The 19,111-nt window shown below is 32.1% G+C and overlaps 1 protein-coding gene across 1 annotated transcript in view; it reads left to right on the top strand.

Annotated features, from left to right (window-relative positions):
- LOC149030892 (uncharacterized) overlaps nucleotides 1-9,441 on the top strand; it is a 30,298-nt gene extending 20,857 nt beyond the window's left edge. Inside the window, exons 9-10 of the mRNA XM_089177280.1 lie at nucleotides 5,982-6,320; nucleotides 9,399-9,441. Coding sequence (XP_089033406.1) covers nucleotides 5,982-6,320; nucleotides 9,399-9,441 — 382 coding nt within the window. The remainder of the gene's footprint in view (nucleotides 1-5,981; nucleotides 6,321-9,398) is intronic.
- Nucleotides 9,442-19,111: the final 9,670 nt, after the last annotated feature.

Below are 19,111 nucleotides of genomic sequence, written 5' to 3'. Positions count from 1 at the left end.
TCTCAACTTTCTCTTCTTCTCTACTTGCTTATACTCTTCCTGATACGTCCATAGGGTAAACGTTAATAGGAAAATACTAAATCTTCAGGAAGAAGATAACGATCATCTAGAATGGAAAACTTTAGCCAATTAATCTTCTTCCAACATTTTTTTTTTTTTTTTTTTTGAACAACTTACGACACTATCAGAAGAAAAACATATGAAAATATAACTACATGATTTTCGAATTATTTCAATAGGATATAGAACAGACAATATTTTTTTGAATCATCTATCTAAAGTAATCACATTTGAAAGATTTATCAAACACTCGTTTTATACGTATGTATCTATAGATATGTATATATATATATATCACATACATACATAACAATTTCAAAGCTTATTTATGAATGTACGGTGTAGCGTTGAAATCATGCTCGAGAATTTCAGCCGGTAGTCCGAACGAAAGAAATTTCCGGCCCCTCTTTTACTTCACGAAATAAGAAACAGAAGAAACGGAAAGAGAAAGAGAAAGAGAGAAAAACGATATGGCGGGGATACGATAGGGGTATATTTTCGGGAGCCGTGAAGCTGTCAATAAGGTGGATTCCAAACCGCTTCTTCGGTAGTGAAGCGAGGATACTTTAAAAGAACTGCCGCTTGCATACGGCCGTTAGAGAAAAGAGATATAGAAAGATAGAAAAAGAAAAAATAAGAAAGAGAGAGAGAGAGAGACAAGTGTAGATGTTCCTCGTTCATCTCAGAGTTCAAAAGCTTCCTTCTCTTTCTATCTTTTATCTATCTCATTCTTACACACTTAGTTTCGCCCTATGGTAGCGTGACTTGCAACACAATTTCTGGTCCACGAGACTGACGGATACCCACTCTTTCTTCAAGGTCTTTCTTTGAATGCCGTATCGGACCGAAGATGCCCGTGCTAGTCATTAGGCCGTATCGTGTGAGAGATCGTTAAGAAGGAACCTCCTTTAAAAGGAACACCTTGATATAGTATCTATACTTGTATGGATTTTATGTTAGTATGCATACGTGGTTATGTGTGTATATGTACATTATAATATGTGTTCACGTTTTAAATTTTACTTTTAAGTTGGTATGTATATATATGTTACATCTACCTTATGTAATCATCCACTTGGAAAAGGTGTCTTCTATATCTGATAGCAGAGAAAACACTTCTTCTACGTGACTGATCTTAGGCTCGTGAGAAACTAATTCGAATATTTTTTTCTTTTTTTTTTTTGTAATATCTTGTAGTTTTTATGAAAAAACATTTTTTTAAAAATGTAATACAGGTATTTTGTCAATATTCAATTTGATGAACGTCTAATATTTTGTTGTAGGTTTTATGTATTTGTATTTTAGATAAATGAACACGATATGGCGAATAATATTATGGAAACTTAACCTCTTTACGTTCTTGATCACATATGTGGACGTTTAGTTTTTTATAATTATAATTAATATCAATAATAAATAGAACAAAAATTTGATAACTTAATCAGTGAAGTAAACATTGTTTTATTTTAGTTGCATTAGTAATTGTTATTTCTGATGTACAATTAAAGGAAACAGAAAAAAAAACATTAAGTCACTTTTTCCCGCCAAAAAGAAATCGTCCCTGAAGAGGTTAATTTAACATTTAATTAGAAAAGTTAAAAGAGAGTTGAATAATAAAAAGGTAAAGGATCTTTTATATAATACAATTTTTCCTATACCTTTAATTTGTTATATTATACTAAAATAAATTTAAATACCTGGTTGTATAGTTCAGTTGATCATGAAAAATCTCACCCAGATCATCGTCAGGAATGAAGAATAATTAGTCATGTCGTATATTTCTTATTATTATACATCATCGTCACTAACATTTTTCTGTTTGGACAATACCAATGGAAGTTTGTAAGACATGAATTTGGATGTTAGGAATTCGACTAATCTTTTCGATTCACGCGATGCAAGGACGTATAAAACTGCTTCTGAAAGGGATTCTCGATGACTACCACCAAAAGGACTATTCCCGTTGCCACCACCACATTTACAATCGTTAGGTTCGCTCGAAGCAAAGGCTAAGAAATCGTTTAACGTAATTACGGTTCTCTTGTGTCACGAGTTCATTCTTTACCTTGCCAGGATCTCACACTCGACAAATGTAGCCTGTTGATCTTTTTTTTTTTTTTTTCATTTTTCCTTTTTATTTACCGTATGCGTCAAAAGGTATCTTAGATTGTAGTCCTTTGGTGCAAACTTGATGGATACCACCTCGATGACTGTCTGACACATTCCTTCAGGACCAGTTCATGTTTGTGACCGTATGTAATAAATATTCCCCCTTCTACTCCACCCCCCGTTCTTTTCTCACTCTTTTTCAACACACACAGAGAGTCAGTCAGAGACTCTTCGATATTATATTTAAACCTTGCGAATGAACATTGATAAAAATAAAATGTACAATGATATTTATAAAGAAGGGGTTAGGGTGGGGTGTTTCGTAATCTAAAATCAGTATTTGAATAATTCACGCAGAATTTGCAACCCTGTTTGAATGGTTCGATTAAGATTTTTACCCTTAGCATCAACGATGTGATTTAATAGACAAAAAATATGTTTAAAGGACAGATGAATGACCGACAAGATGTTCTTTGAAATTCGAAGTATTTATCGATGAACTAGCTTCAAAAAAAAAAAATAAAATAAATAAATAATCACAATAAAAAAGAAGACAAAAATGGGAAAAGAGAAAATATTTTGCGATGTAAGATAAAAAATAGCAACGTGACTGCAACCCAGAGTGTACCCGTACTTATGGAAGAGCTTCATTAGCAGACTTTAATTATACGACGAGAGTAAGATCGTTGTCGCACACTGGATAATATCCGGACGAATAGATCTCTGCATGGTTCAGACCTTCTGCCCTGATACCGGAGCGGATCGTTCATCATCCTCCTAGCAATTATCGTAATTAATATCGTCTTGGTATACCGTGTACGGATACAACATACATATATATATATATATATATACGTACACGACTTTGCCCATGACTCGTATAGATTTTTAACACGATTCACCGGATATCGTTCTTAGTCGTTTGAGAAACGACGATGCATAATCGTTTGATTCAATGAATCCTGTCGTCGATTTAATCATCTCGTACGAAAGATCTGACATATTTATTTATTAAATCTAACCTGTCTCTCTCTCTCTCTTGGTAAAACAACTTTCTATTTAACAAATTCTTTAATTATTTTCTATTTTTTATTTAGAATTTTTAAATAAATTATTTATAATTAACGCACGAGATATTAGAAGTTCTGGTTGTTGTTGTTGTTTTGTTGTTTAATAATTACTGTTAAAAATAAGAAAAAAAAAAATAAGAAAAGCAATGAAAGTGAAAGCGAAAGTAAATGGTAAACCGATTAAACGTTACCATTTTACTATCTCTTCCTTTCATTCTCTCATTCCCTCTCATGGAATTAGACCAAAGTCTCTTTAGCAGTTAGCTAAAGCTCGAACACTTTATCTACGCAAAATATCAACTAAGGAGCACGTTTCTAAGTCTTCTAATCAAGACGTATCCTCTTCGTGACTAGCTAGCTAGCTAGCTAGCTAGCTCGAGAGTTTCGACGATATCCAAGGAACGTCATTACCGTTCTAGAACTGAGAGCAACTCCTAGTGATCGTTAAGTTACTCGCTTTGTCCGCGAGTTCAGGGGAATTGGTAAAGCAATAACATTAATCCAGGACATCGGTATGGTGCTAGAAAGAGAAAAAGCTATCTAGTTGGTGCAAGAAACAGAGAGAAAGAGAAAGAGAGAAATGTGTACAGTTTCCACTCCCTCTCTCTCTCTCTCTCTTTCGTGGTCGACATAGTCCTCTCTTTCTCGTCCTCCTCGTGCAGACCTCGAAGAGTAATCCCTGGTGGTCGAGATCCTGGATGTCCGTATAAAGCAGTCCCGTGGAATGGACTTGGAACTTGCTAACCTCCTTCACCTCTTCTCCTCTCGTTCTATTGGTCACGAGCTGTCTCGGTTCTGTCGCGGTTCTGCTCCCTAGACGGGATGCGGTCTGGACTCTCTCTCTCTCTCTTTCTCTTTCTCTCTTTCTCTATGGGTAGACCCTTGTACCGGACCGTCTGTAATTTTAATAAGCCGTATTACGAGCTTCTACCTACGGAAACAACTTCCTTTCCCTATATAACACGGACAAGTATTTGCCGAGGTGGTGACCCACCCTTTCTCTTTCGCTAATTCTATATCTCTCTATCTTTAGTTCTAACCTCAACATTCGACAAATTCTATATCCTTATTATTATTATATCGAAAAATTAATAATTATTGTTCAAACTTGAATTCTATCTGATTTAATTTTACGGTGTTTTAATGTCACCGAGGGTGGGATTCATTTAAAACTATTAGCTATTAGAAGAAATGAATTCTTGAACATAAGTAGACGTCATGTTGGTTATCTTTCGGTTGAATGAGAAAGAGAGAAGTTATATACGAAGATTAAACGGGGGGCAATCTGCTGCTGCTACTGCTTTGGTATTCTCCTTTCTTTCTTTCTTTTTTTCTTTTGACTTTTTTTTCCTCCTTTTCTCCCAAACGACCAGATTTTTATGCCTAATTAATCGCCATAAATCCGAGAGAGGGAAAGAAACACAGACGCTGGATTACGGTGAAATTTGCGCACGAACCGTCGTCTCACTCTGTTGAGGGGTGATTCAATGATTTGTAGATGCACAGGGTGAGATCCTTCGCTCCTCGTAATTCGCCTTAAAGCGTACACGATCTTCCACGTTGATTGAACGCATTAAAAGCCATCACTTTCGTTTAATCTTTCAAAAACAACTAAATTACCACAATGCAAATACCAAAATAACATGAACGATCTTCCTCGAGTTATATTTATCATATATTTTTTTACCCCATAGAATTTACGTGAATATTCTCCTCATCACTACTTGATTTTGTTTAATAAAAAAAAAAAAGAAAAATTCTTTTTCTTGTTCTCGATCAAAAGTACCTTTTTACGCATTCTACTTTTTCCATTAGCATTTATCCAAACTAAAGCTTGGAGTCCTTGGAAATAGGAAAAAGCTGGTAGGATAGGATGAAAAGTAGAAGTAGTAGTAGTAGCAGAAGCAGCAGCAGCAGCAGCAGCAGCAGTACTACGGGCAGAAACAAAATGCAGAAGCTCAAAGTTATCCGCGAAGTTTCGAGTGCAGAGCCAGTTGATTTATCGGGCTCATTACTGCCAGGAAAGAGGGAGGACTACAGGAATGGAACCACCCCAGCGGCGTGTTTTACAAGACGGCATTAATTGCTCGAATTAAATATGCACCTCTCTTCCGCGCTGTAATTTATTTCGGTTTCCTTAAGCACTTTAAGTCATCGGGAACTCTCGGCCTTATAGTATAACGCAAGCCGCCCATCGCCAAAGCTTTCCACTAACGTTAATAATGACTATGCGGGATATTAATTGACGTTACTACGCGAAACGGTTCTTTAGACCTGTTGTAACCTGGTTAAAACGATTTTACGTTTATCTCTTATACATAGTATAACATGAATCAAATGTTATACCTACGTGGTTTAGATTTGACATGAACGATCATTCTAATTAACACCTTCCCGATTGACTTATTAATACGTTCTATCGCGTATCAACAACGTTCATTTGCTTCATTTTACTTTCATATTATTATTTTTTTTTGTTTTTTTTTTTTCAAAAAGTCCACATTTTTTTATAACATTTCATATAATGAATAGTTACTGAAGTAGATTACGGAGTCGAATTTAGTTCAGCACGCTTCTGTATTTTATATATCGTACAAATTTAATATTTATCATTAGAAGTAATTCTCTGTGCTAAACTAATAATTGTTTTTTATTATTTTTTTTATTTATCCATAAATTATATAATAGTAGGAAATTATTTCTACTATTTGTTGAGATTACATCATTGGTTTTGTTTTATAGGAACGCTTTTGACGAAGAATGTCGAGCAAGAAAAGCTCTCAACTTATTGAAAGCTCGAGATCGTCGTATTGCTTATCTTGAAAGAAGAGTAATTGAATTAGAAGAAACAGCTATTAGTATGCATGCAATGAGTTTACAAGCTTCCAATTTTGTTGATCTAACCAACAACAAGGATACATTTTACAATAATTCTCAAAACAAATGTACTATGAAATTTGACAATGATTATAAAAATTTGAACGAGTTGAACAAAAATAATCATCAAGATTACGAACATGTAAAATCTTTAACCAATCAAACGAGAGTACCTAATTTAATATTGTCATCAAATAACTCAACGTCAGATTTGAATTTGACGAATCAAAAAAATTCAAATTACTATTATAATGATAATAATTCGAATTCAAATACAAATGTGAAATTAAATGAAATGATTGGTAGATCTACGAATGAAAAAATAATTGAAAACTTAAGCACCGTTAATGAAAAATGTTTATTTAAAGATAACAAATCAATGTTAATTTTAAACAACGTAGAAAAAGGATCATTGAATAGAAACGAGGTTAATCTTTTGAATGGGAATAAAAAGGATAAGAAACACGTGTTATCGAAAAGTAAAAACTATTATTATACTGAATTTCCCACAAGAGGGTCTTCGAGCGTGGCTTGGTTACGAACGAAAAGGAATTTACGCAAGAAGATTCGACCCTTCGTTGTTAGGGCGAGGAGACAGCAAAAGGACGATCATCAGGAAAAAAAATCGACGTTTCTTTTCGGTAAGTATATTGAAATCTTCCTTCCTGTTAAAGAGAAATCAAATCAACACGAAAACTAATCAATTTTAGTTTTAAAAAATTACTCACACTATTAATTAAAATTCATAAAAATATTCGTAAGATAAAAGTAATTATTTATTAAATAATTGATGCAAATTTAAAAAAATAAAAAGAATAACTCTTAAATTATAGTTCGTTTAACATTAATCTCTTCACGCACTTGGTCATTTAATTTTTTATAATAATAATTAATATAAATAATAAAAAAAAAACAAAAATTTGATAACTCAATCAGAGGAGTAAACATTTGTTGCTTTAGTTGCATTAATTAATGGTTATTTCCAATCTACAGAGAAAAAAAAACATAGAATCACCTTTTCCCGCCAAAAAAAAAATCGCCCCTGTAGAGGTTAACTTGTCAAATATATAAAAGCACACGAGTTACGATCTCGATTAACGATCTATCATTCTTAGTAAGATTACGCGATACTTTTTCTTTTCATAAACTACATATATTATATATATATATATAGATATATATCACGAAACGATGGTGTTCCGCGTTCATCATCTCGGTGCACGTCAAAATGGCGATCGTTTAACCGGTAAAGTAGTAGATACCGAGTAGAAATATCAGGTACATTGGCACGTAACAGTTGGTATTTTTCCAAGTTCGGCAGAGTAGCGTAACGCTTGGTGCATGGGTTGCTTGGTGGTTCGACGTGAAAATGCATGTAATTAGCTGAAATTGATGTTGAACGCGAGCACGGCCGCAATTTTAATCGGCTGTCGTATGATAATTACGCGTGGCAGGCACCCCCCGACCCGTGCCGGATAAATCATTTCTCTCGCTCCTGCTTTGCCCGTACCTTCGCATCACGAAACCAGAGAACTAAAGAGAGAAAGAAACAGAGAGAGAGAGAGAGAGAGAAAAAGAGAGAGGGAGAGAGAAAGAGAGAGCTTCCCAGGTATTCATTTACTTCGTATTAATCAATGTGTGAAATTGATTACGCCTAGTCTCACCGTAACGAGGGTTGTTGCTTCTCCTAGTATAAAAGGGGAAGGGGAAAGAACACACCAATGAACCACCAATCCTTTGACGTCACGTGCCTATTTTCTCACTACTTTCACATTTATTCTATATCTAGGTATTACATTTTTTCTATCTTACGATTAATTCCGTCAATTGTTTTCTCATATGTTTACTGACATCTTTTAATAGTTCACAATTCATCTTAGTCGATATATATTTTAATTATTATTGTTGTCATTTAATTTCAAACCGTTTTCAATTATGTTGTAAATTGTAAATAATAGATCAAATCTCAAATAGACGTTTATGGTGTCTATACTTAAATTTGACGCTGTACATGGGATAGTATGATTGTATGTTCGTATTAAATAAATTAGTATCTTCTCATCGTGATACACTATGTCACAAAAGGAACAGATTACCTGTCTCTCTTCTTCTTTCTTTTTCTACCTTTCATGTCGGTAGTCGTTCAACGATAGAAATAAAGTCCTTCTTCGTGATTTAGATATTTTTTTTCTTAAGGATGACAGTCTCCTATATCGTATCGGTCGATAGGTCGAAGCACGACCAAGAAAATTGCATTTCTATTTATTTCTGTCCGTCACGGCAACGTTTTCTGTCGTAAGAAAGAAACGAGTCGAGTACGATCGGATTATCATTGTCACGACTACTCTTTCTCTCTTGAATAAGAAGGAAAGAAAGGGAAGAAGAAGATGAAAGAGGTGAGTGAGAAGGTGGTTGAGGTGCAAGAGGAGGGGGAGGAGGATTCTTCGTAGAATCGTAGAACCTGTCTCGCGACCTCATTCATAGTAGCGAAACGAACGCAGAAAGTTGACAGACGCGCCACGCCAGTTTGCAAAATTGCTTGCTTGCTTGCTTGCTTGCTTTCTTGTTTGCTTGCAAAGAACGGTGACGAAACGATTCGACGATTAAGCAGATCGTCCAACGGACAATAGGGATATCTTGACCTTTGATCCTTTACTCGGTTCTATTGTATCTCGCTAAAAGAAATAGACCAACTATCGTAGACGTCTAACATCATTCTAACACTGACATTTAACAATCATTTCGTGTATTAAAATTTTTTCATAAATAACATTAACTATTGTCATTTTAATCATTGACAATCTATAAATGCATAATTGAGTAGGTTATGATAAATTTTAAAAGTAAATTTTAAAAAATAGACAAACTTTGTATCAACTTTCCTATGAGATACAAAATTTGTATCTACATATTTTATTTTGTGGTTGCGAAAAATAACTAATTGACTAAATTCTAAAATTGTCAAATAAAATTAATTAAATATATTAATTATTTAAAAAATTAACAATTTCAACAATTTTTATTAATAATTTTAATACTAAAACAAATCTAGCAATTCGAGTAATTATACCCTGTACACACGTTTCGTTATTTTTGATATCGTATTATATCAAAGAAAACATTTCAATTAATTACAAAATTACGAAAAAATATTACGCAAACACGTAAAATACATTTTTGAGGGTAGTAACAAACATAAACCAGTGTGTTAGCGTAAGTAATCAAACGTTTAATTATTAATTGAAATTTTCGTTCGTTTTAATATTTCAATTATAATAACAGGATCAATGTAACCAAGGACATAGGATTTATGTTAGAGGAATAAAAAAAAAATAAGGATATAATGATTGAAGAGTAATTCTGTTGAACGAACGATTTATCAGGATCGGAGTATCGAAAACGAGTAGGATCGAACTCCGATCAGTGACCTTCGACCTCCCGTCGATCTTCTCTCCCCCTTCACTTCCTCCCCCCATTATCTTTTACTCTTTCTCTCTCGTTTAGAATCATTGCTATGTGTGCTCTTTGACACGCATAGTTAGACGAATCGATGCGTTTCAACTTCGAAGAGAGAAGAATATTTTGCTCGTACTATCTCTCTCTCTCTCTCTCTCTCACACACACACATATTAACAGAGAAATACGCCGCTAATGGAATCAATTAGGTGTGGATTAATATTGACAGATTTATTGACTTGCCTTTTGTGCTCGTCACAGCAGCCAGATTACACACCTCGGTCCGATTTATAACCGAAAACCATGTTTGCTACCGCAAGCATGTTAACGTAATGTTTATCCATGAATATACACATACACATATACACACATACACACTTACGTATATACAAAACAAAATTGACTAGCTTCTACATATATGCCATTAATTATGACACTGGACTTAATAAAGAAGAAAAAGATATTCATTTAATCATTTTTATATTATACAAATAAATAATAACAATTTTATATAATAATAGTAATAAATGTCATTATAATATATTTAGTATTATAGTTTATTGGTTCATTTTATGAAATATAATAATAATAATAATAACAATAAAGTATTATATATATTTTTTTTTATTCACTCAGTACACTGTCATAATTATTATCATGCATATGCAAAACTCGTATATTTTACTAACAACCACTATCAAACCATTATCATTTCAAGACCTAAAATAAAGAATAATCGATCAACATATACATAAAGATTGAAAATATCGATATCCAGATACTCGGTAAGATTAATAAAATATGTTTCAACTGAGAAGGATGAACATATTTGTGGGGGTAATCTCAGACAAAAGTAACAAAAAAAATCCCCCCTCCCCAAAAAAATAGGACGTTGAAATTTCGTTACGACAAGAGAGTCAGCTATAAAAAGTAACCAATGTCCGAACCGAATATATTCGCACACCGCTTTTCTATACAGAATTAACGTCCTATATATATATACATATATATATGTATATATATACATGGGCAGCATCGTTTGCGTAATTCGTAATTGCGTACGCGAAACTGTCGGTTTATGAAATTAACGAGGGGAACCATTAAATTTAACGATCGTTGACTCGGTGTCCACCGTTTGCAAAGGTAGTGGAACGGCGGCATGCTACGATCCTGTTAGTTGCTACCCATGACTTTCTCTCTCTCTCTCTCTCTCTCTCTTTTTCTCTGTTTCACTGTTTCTATCTCTTTCTTTTACCCTGGTTACCTCTCTTTCCATTACTCTGACGTTTTCTATTTCACTTTGGTTTTTTTTTGTTTTTGTTTTTTTTTTGGGAAGTGGTGTGGTTGGTTTCAGGGGTATTTAATTCTTTGATCCCTTTTCTCTCTCTCTCTCTCTCTCTCTCTTTGTTTTTGCTTTTTCATTTTTACTTTTGGTGAATTCGAATTGATCGCGTCCAATTAGCAAGATCACGGTGACACCATTGGCTGACATTAAAAGAGAGAGAGAAAGAGGAACGCGACAGACTTCGACAGAGAGTGACGAAGCTAACGGGGTATTCGCGCGAGCTTACGTCCGGCATCTTCAAGGTAAAGTGAAGTAACCTATCTTCTCTTTATTTCTTCTTTTTTTTTTCTCCTTTGTCGTTCAAGAAGACTTCGACACGGTGACCATGCTTGAAATCGGATCGTCAGACCCCTCCAATTAAAAGTCCGAACGTATTCTCTTGCTCGATGTATTTATATATATATAGTATACTGCTCGATAACACACGTGGGCGGCTCGTTTTTTTATTCAACAAATGCAAATTTTTTCAGTCCAAGTAATTCTTCCTCTTTCTTACTAATTTGTTTGTTTTCTCATTTTAAACTAAAAGTTCAAGTGTTAAGATAAAATGTTGAGGATGAAATAGTAACGTATGAGATATTGTAAAATTTGTTATTTTAAGTAAAAGAAATATCTAGGAAAAAGAACAATAATTTATTTAAACCTTTGATTGCTGTTGGACGTATATATGTGTTTGGTAAAAGTTGCCAGGATGATCTATCGATGCATATACGTGTTTGTTAATATAAATGGTAAAATAATATAACGTTGGTTTGCATATTGATTTGTAAATCTTGTTGGATGAAAATTATATAAGAAACAAAATCTTTTTAATTATTAAATACAATTTAAATTTACAATTAACGAAAACACTAGCAATAATAACAAACTATTACATCCTTACAAAAACACTTTAGCTAAAAGTATTCAACATTTAAATGGTTAATTAATTTACAAATTAAACCAAAGAAAAATTAGAAAAATTAAGAACATAAATAGCCATAGAAATACTTAAATAAAAATACAAACAACTGAATGAATGATTTTACTGTCACTAATACACGGTTTTACATGCACGTACCCTAAAATAACCTTCCAGAAGAAGATCTAGTTTTCAAATAAAAAAAAAAAAAATTACCCGCCCAAAAAAAGGATTGAGAGAAAAAAGGGATTATTGATATTACAAAGTAACACGGAGTATCTTGATCTAACTCGCATGGTCGAATAAAATCATCTTCGAAGTTCGCGATCATATACGAAAAGGTCGTCGAACGCCGGAAGCCGCCGACTTTAGCAGCAAAAGGGAGGACTGGGTCGTTATCTCGCCGAACCAGAGAGAGAGAAGATCTTTCGTTGATATTTCTTTTCGTGTTGCGACCGACGACCACCAAAGGCTAACTGCGGTCCACCAAACACAGAAGAAAAAGAATGAGAAAAAAAAATGAGAAAAAGAAAGAGAACGAAAATGAGCTGCGAGAACGGTTTCCCTTTATCGCGACTTCAACGTTGCACGACGATTTGCATAACCGTCGTTCCAAAGACGTCGTTACGTTTACTTCCTTCGCTTTTCGAAGAGAACCCAACTCGCCAATCTCTATCTCTTTCTATATATCTGTACATCCACTTTTCTCTTTCTCTCTTCTTTAAAGCATACTGCAAAACGAGACAAGCTTAACGTATACGCGACCTCGATCGTGATTCTTCGATCGATCTTACCGATATCCCATACTTATACGTGTGTATACACATAACTATATATATATATATATATATATATATATATATATATATATATATATATATATATATATATATATATATGTATATTTGTATACTAGGTGTTTCATTCTTTTTCAAACCCAACAATTATCTTGCATTTAAGAGTAAAATTTTTGGCAACCCTCTTTATACTTTATTATAATATTTAATAAATTGTATTAAAATTATATTAAAATACTAGGATGTTTCAGCTTTGTGTTGCTGTGATTTTATTATAAAGTATTGATTTAATATTATTTTAAACTATTTAATGCAGTCAAATTAATATTCACTAATAATTTCTAGGAATTCAAATTAGGAAAAATAATTTTTAATATATTTAGTATATAATATATTAATAACAACACACACAATTATAAATAAAATATATAAAATAATAATACAATAAAAAAATAGAAAAAATAAGGTTAGTTATGCCATATGTAAATCTGAAAAAACACATAATATAATTGAATTGTAATACAGTGCCATCTATCGAAAACTTCCAGTACTTAAAGACCTAGATAACCTCCAAATAATAAATCCTTAAATTAGTAATAAAAAATAGAAATATCCTATTATACTAAGTTAAAAAATAAAATAAACAACGTGACATTGAATTTTTATATATAAAGATTGTTTATACAATCTATTTTATGTTATCAATTATCAATCTAATTTTACACATAAAATCAATGATACTAACGAAGTACTGATGACTATTTTTATATAAACAATTTTTAAATCATTTTTTTTTTTATTATACACTTGCTGCAAAATAAAATTGAAACATCCTATACAAATACATATATATATATATATATATATATATATTCTTTCTCTCTCTCTCTCTTTTTCTTTTTTTTTCACAGTCTTCTTATTTCTTCCTTATATAAATATAAATGCGTGTATAAACATAAATAATAAATATATGTGCATATGTATATTTCTATCTTCTTCTTATGTATTTTTTCTCTGTCTCTATCTTTCTCTCTCTCTCTCTCTTTTTCAATCGTCTCATTTCTCTTTCCTCCTTTTAACTCATACCGCTTTCTTTCTCTCCTTAATTCGCAATCGGTGAGTTAACGAGAACGATGCCGGCGGCGCAGAAAACAAGTAAATTACGTGAGTGTTCTACCAAGATCTCAGCAGCTCAAGGTCCGCTAACGGCCGACCGTTAGCATCGGAATCGACCGAGAGTCGAAGGACGTGACATTGGAGGGACGAAGGACAACTTTTCCGAAAGTTAATCGATCATATTATAAATTTTTTTATCCAAATGCATACAAACATTTATATCACACATTGAAATATTTTTCTAATTTTTCTATAACCAATTACTAATCCATATGTAACATTTATTATTATTATTATTAGTATTATTATTATTAACACACGCGTAATTTATCAAATACCAATATACGTGAGAAAATTGAATAATAATATTAACTAACGAATAAATTATAATTTACAACGAGATTTTACGAGCTAAGTTTAATACGCTTTCACTTTTGCAACGTTTGAAAATTCGGAAGAAGAAAAAAAAATGAAATAAAGAAGGATAATGAAATCTCGATACAAATTTTTCTATAGGACAAAAGATTTTAAATGAACGAATGAAGCGTGTCTAATCGTTCGTAACAAAATGTGGAAATTCATTTATATATACATACATATATATATATATATATATATATAAATCATGTAATAATTTTGAAACCTATTCTACGTTGGTGGGCCCACTTGGTGGGCCAATAATAATCTGGGTAAACGTTCTAGCAATGCACATTTACACGAGTATTATATACTCACATTTATATCAAATAAACATACATATATATATATATATATATATATTTATATTTTTATATTTTTATGTATGCAAAAGCGTGTGCCGTTCACTCGTAAATCATTTTTACATTGCTTGAGTGTAAAAGAAAAAAGGGAATGAATAAAAAAAAGTTGAAGGGAGTGAAAAAACAGGACAGAGTAGAACCTGGATAGGTCCTCACTCCCATTCGCGCCGCATGATCCAGGAAGAAGAGGTCAAAGAGTGAACCGCGCGACGTTCAACGACGATGCATCCTGTTCGTGTAAGAAAGACAGAGAAAGAGAACCTGTTCGCTCGTCCGACTCGCCGATTTGCACAAGTAGCGGATATACGGGACCGTGTGCAACGGACAAAGACATATACAGGGTGCTTCTTATTTACCTACATCAACATTCATACCATTTATAATATTTCTAATAAAACAACAACAACTACAACAAAAACGAAACGTCAAACACGTGCATCTGTGTATCAGGTAGTAATAGCAAGACTGTAATATCAACGTTATAGTAATCACAATTTATAATATAACAGAAATATTATTATTATTAATTATAATTGTTATAATAGAAATTATTATTCAAATTGAATATTTATATTTAATTCTTCGAAAATATATAATTATATCGAATTACTAAATAATTATTTTCAAATAAAATACCAAGCCAAATTAAAAATTTGTTTTTATTTTGTTTTGCAAATTATTTTCAAAGATTATAAATAAAAATAAAATAAATTGATAATCGAAATTAAATATTTAATATATGAAATATATCATTATTGCAATACCAAATAATTATTTCGAAATAACATATCAAGCTAAATTAAATTTTTATATTAAATATATAAAAATAAATATATATGAAAATAAGAAAAAAAATTTTTATTATTTATTTAGCAAATTATTTGAAAAGATTATAAACAAAAGATACTAACAAATAATATCATTACAATATTAATTAATAATATGCACATGTTTCGTATACAATTGCACTAATACAATTTTTGTCTTTAGTCAAATTATTAAAGATTACAATATTAAGGAAACACCCTGTAGATGTGCGTGCATATATATATGTATATATATGAGACACATAAAGAGAAAGGGAAAGAGAAAATCAAAAAAGGGAAGTTAGCCCAGGACGTAGCGGAAAACGTAGAACGAAGACGTCCCGTGGAGACGACAACTAGCGGGAGAACTAATCGCGGTAGTGCATGACATCCTTAGTTCATTGCAAGGTTTCTCCCTTCCTCCCCCTCTAAACTGTACGTACACACACACATACACACACACACACACACATGGGGATATGAGTAAAGTGCACAGCTAGATCTGGAACTAATCCGATGCACGGTGTCCTTTACTAGCAAATTTAACACGCTTGGCTTACGGTACACGTTTCAACGTCGTATAAATATAAATCGTATCAAATAAATAATCATTTTTGTAATTAAATCTTTTTTACAAATGGAGATATCAAATTTCAAATTAATTTTTCTCTTTTTTTACATTAATCAATAATTTATTTACAATTCAATAAATTAATTCTACTCTTTTTGCGATATCAAATAATATTATCAATAAATATATATATATCAATTTTGATGAAACATTTTTGATTTTTCATTAAAATGAATTATATTTTTTTTTTACGAATGTTTTAATCGATGTGTAACAAATAATAAAATTTAATTCAATTTATTTATTAATTCCCACTTAATTTTTTTCTTTTTTGGTTATTTGTTCTTTTTATTCCTTTTCTATCTCTTTCTCAAGGACAATGGGCAAAGGTATCCTTAGCAGTGAAATGCTATACACGATTATTTCGAACGATACATCGCTCCCGCAAAGTTGGCTGCTGGCAAAACGGTAAGAGGACCTTTCGTGAGATCGAGATAGAGCTTTATTGTCCAGAAACGACGGTGGGGCAGGTGTGTACGTTTAATAAATCGACCGACGTTATAAGAATCGAGTTGAAGAGACTCCCTTTTACCCTTTCTCTCTCTCTCTCTCTCTTACTGTTACTCTTTCTATCTCTTTCTTTCTCCTTTCCTTTTTCCCGCTACGTGACCCTGATCGTGGAAGAGTAGCCGAGCAAACTCTATGCTAATTACACTTTCACTTCGTACACTTTAACCATTATCTCTCTATTGTTCTCAACGTTTCAGTTTATGGTATGGATATATATATATATATATTTTTTTTCTCTTCATTTCTTTTCCTTTTATCTTTCTTCCTTTCTTTCATTCTTTCTTTCTCAATCTCACAATCAGTCAGAAGCTTGAACACGTATTAGACGTGTCAGGCAATTAATTTCTTACCATTTTCATTTCAAACCGTTTCGTGGCACGATCTAAACGCTTATAATGACTAATGAATATGTATTAGTATTATTGAGTGTTTCATGAATTCGCCATTTAACAAACACCGGAAGATAGTTATTATTATTATTATTGCTATTTAAACGAAAAATTTATACGAATGAATATGTTTAACCTACTGAGAGATATTCTTTGTGTAACGAAAAACACATTAAAAGTTTGAAAAGAGAGAGAGAGAGAGAGAGATTTGTTAGATATTTTTCAAAAGTTAGAAATTATTTTAATAGTATTTGATAAGTTATACAAAAATTAACAAATTTTCTTATAATGTTTAAATGTTTTTATAATTTTTAGGTTAGTTCAACCTTCTTTTTTCTCTACTTAAATTTTACCTTGAAACGAATTGAAACTTTAAGTAATTTTCTTTTTATTAATACGCTTGACAAGTAATACTAAAATTATTATTACTTTTTTATAGTTAATAAATATTTAATTATTAAATTTTAATTTATATAAATTACGTATCACGTTGTTTGTCCGCAATGGACTCCTAAACTACTGAACCAATTTTAATCAAATTTTACACACTGTGTGCAGTTTTATCCTACTTAAAAGATAGAATAGTTTATATCTCAATTTATAATCGCAATATTATTTTATTTATTTGTTTATTAACAAAGTATCATGATTATCTCTGTTAGTTCGATAAGATTCTAGCAGATGGCAATATAAGGTAATTCGTTTACTTAAAGACAGGTGGCAGGGCACCCTTAATAATTTTATAATTTTTACATTAGTTCAACCTTCTTTTTTTTCTTCTTTACTTAAATTTTTTTTCAAAACAATTGTCAAAGCTCGTACAATTTTCTTTCTATTAATACGATAAAAAATTTATTTTCAATGAAATATTTTCAATCAGACAACGATTGAACAAAAGTTTGGCTTATGAAAAGTCGTTGAAATGAATTGGTAACGTTTTAATTAATTGTCGATATTGGTATAGGGAGGGAGGGAGGGGGGGAATATAGGCGGCATGTATTATTAAAAAAAAAAAAAAAAAAAGAAATATTCTCTCCTAACCCTGTAGCGAGGTTTCACCGAAGGAAAAAATTCTTCCCTGCGGGTTTTGCTTCTTGGGCTGTCAAGGAAACGATCGTCTGTAATAAATTTGATTTATCGACTACGGCTCGTTATCGTGAAAGCAAAGGAGTGTAGTATCCTCTATCGGATCGCCGGATGACGACGTCGATGTGCACCGTATGCACTCGAGACGGATCGTTTTATAATTTCGTACAGTGCACGCTGTGATCTGCACCACGATTAATTCGCGAACGATTCGATATTATTCACCTATAGAGATTTCTATACCTGTATGGTTAAATTTATATGTGTGTATACATTACACACCAAACGTTTGAAGTTACATACTAAACAAAATTTAGTTTTAATTAAAGACATTTTTTTTTCTTTTTTGACTGATTTGCATTTATCGAAATAAATATATTCTTAGGAAGGTAAAATTAAGTAGAGTTTTGTATGTTATAAATTTAAAATTATTCTTTTTACAATAGAATGAGTATTTTTTTTTTTTTTTTTTTTTTTTATAAATGTCATTTTTTGATAGGTTCAAGACGTATTCCTAGAATTCTTGCAATATATAATTTTAAAATAGGATACGAAGAACGCGAATGAAAGGATCGCGCTCAGGGACGAGAACAATGGCGGGATTTGGTATTTGCGGCAATGAACTTTCGAATTCCTAATGCCAGTTAATAATAATATTACTAATAATAATAATAATATAATTAAAAAAAAAAATTATCCCATATGTTCAAAAATTCATAATTGAAAACGCGTGTCAAGTGACACTGATTATAAGTCTTCTGATCTAAAAAAAGAAAAAAAAAACCTAATAAAATTATTAAAGGATGATTGAAAAGAAAATTATCGAGTCAGTGGGAAATTCTTCATCTTGATTCTCGTCAGAGATGAAATAAATAGTCAAAGAAAGAAAGAAAGAAAAGATAGAGATACCGGTGGACGTGCGTGAAAGGTAAACGTCCAGCTGCTCTGAAGAACTCTCTCGCGTGGACGTTAACGTGTTCGAGAAAGTTACAGTTCAGTTGTGGCTATTTGCGAAGCATCCTTTTGCTTACACATACACATACACACACACACACATACATACATACATATGCATCATCATCATCATCATTATCATCATCATCATCGTTGTCGTCGTCGTCGTCGTCGTATGTAGGATTGACCAACGACTCTCTTGCAACAGTTAAAAAGAAAAATAAG

This window comes from Polistes dominula, unplaced genomic scaffold (genome assembly GCF_049000335.1).
Source record: "Polistes dominula isolate Pdom_NZ unplaced genomic scaffold, Pdom_raw_medaka contig_20, whole genome shotgun sequence".
In the NCBI taxonomy this organism is placed as follows: Eukaryota; Metazoa; Arthropoda; class Insecta; order Hymenoptera; family Vespidae; genus Polistes; species Polistes dominula.
The sequence above is the reverse complement of the archived record's forward strand: the minus strand, read 5'-3'. Positions and strand labels throughout refer to the sequence as shown.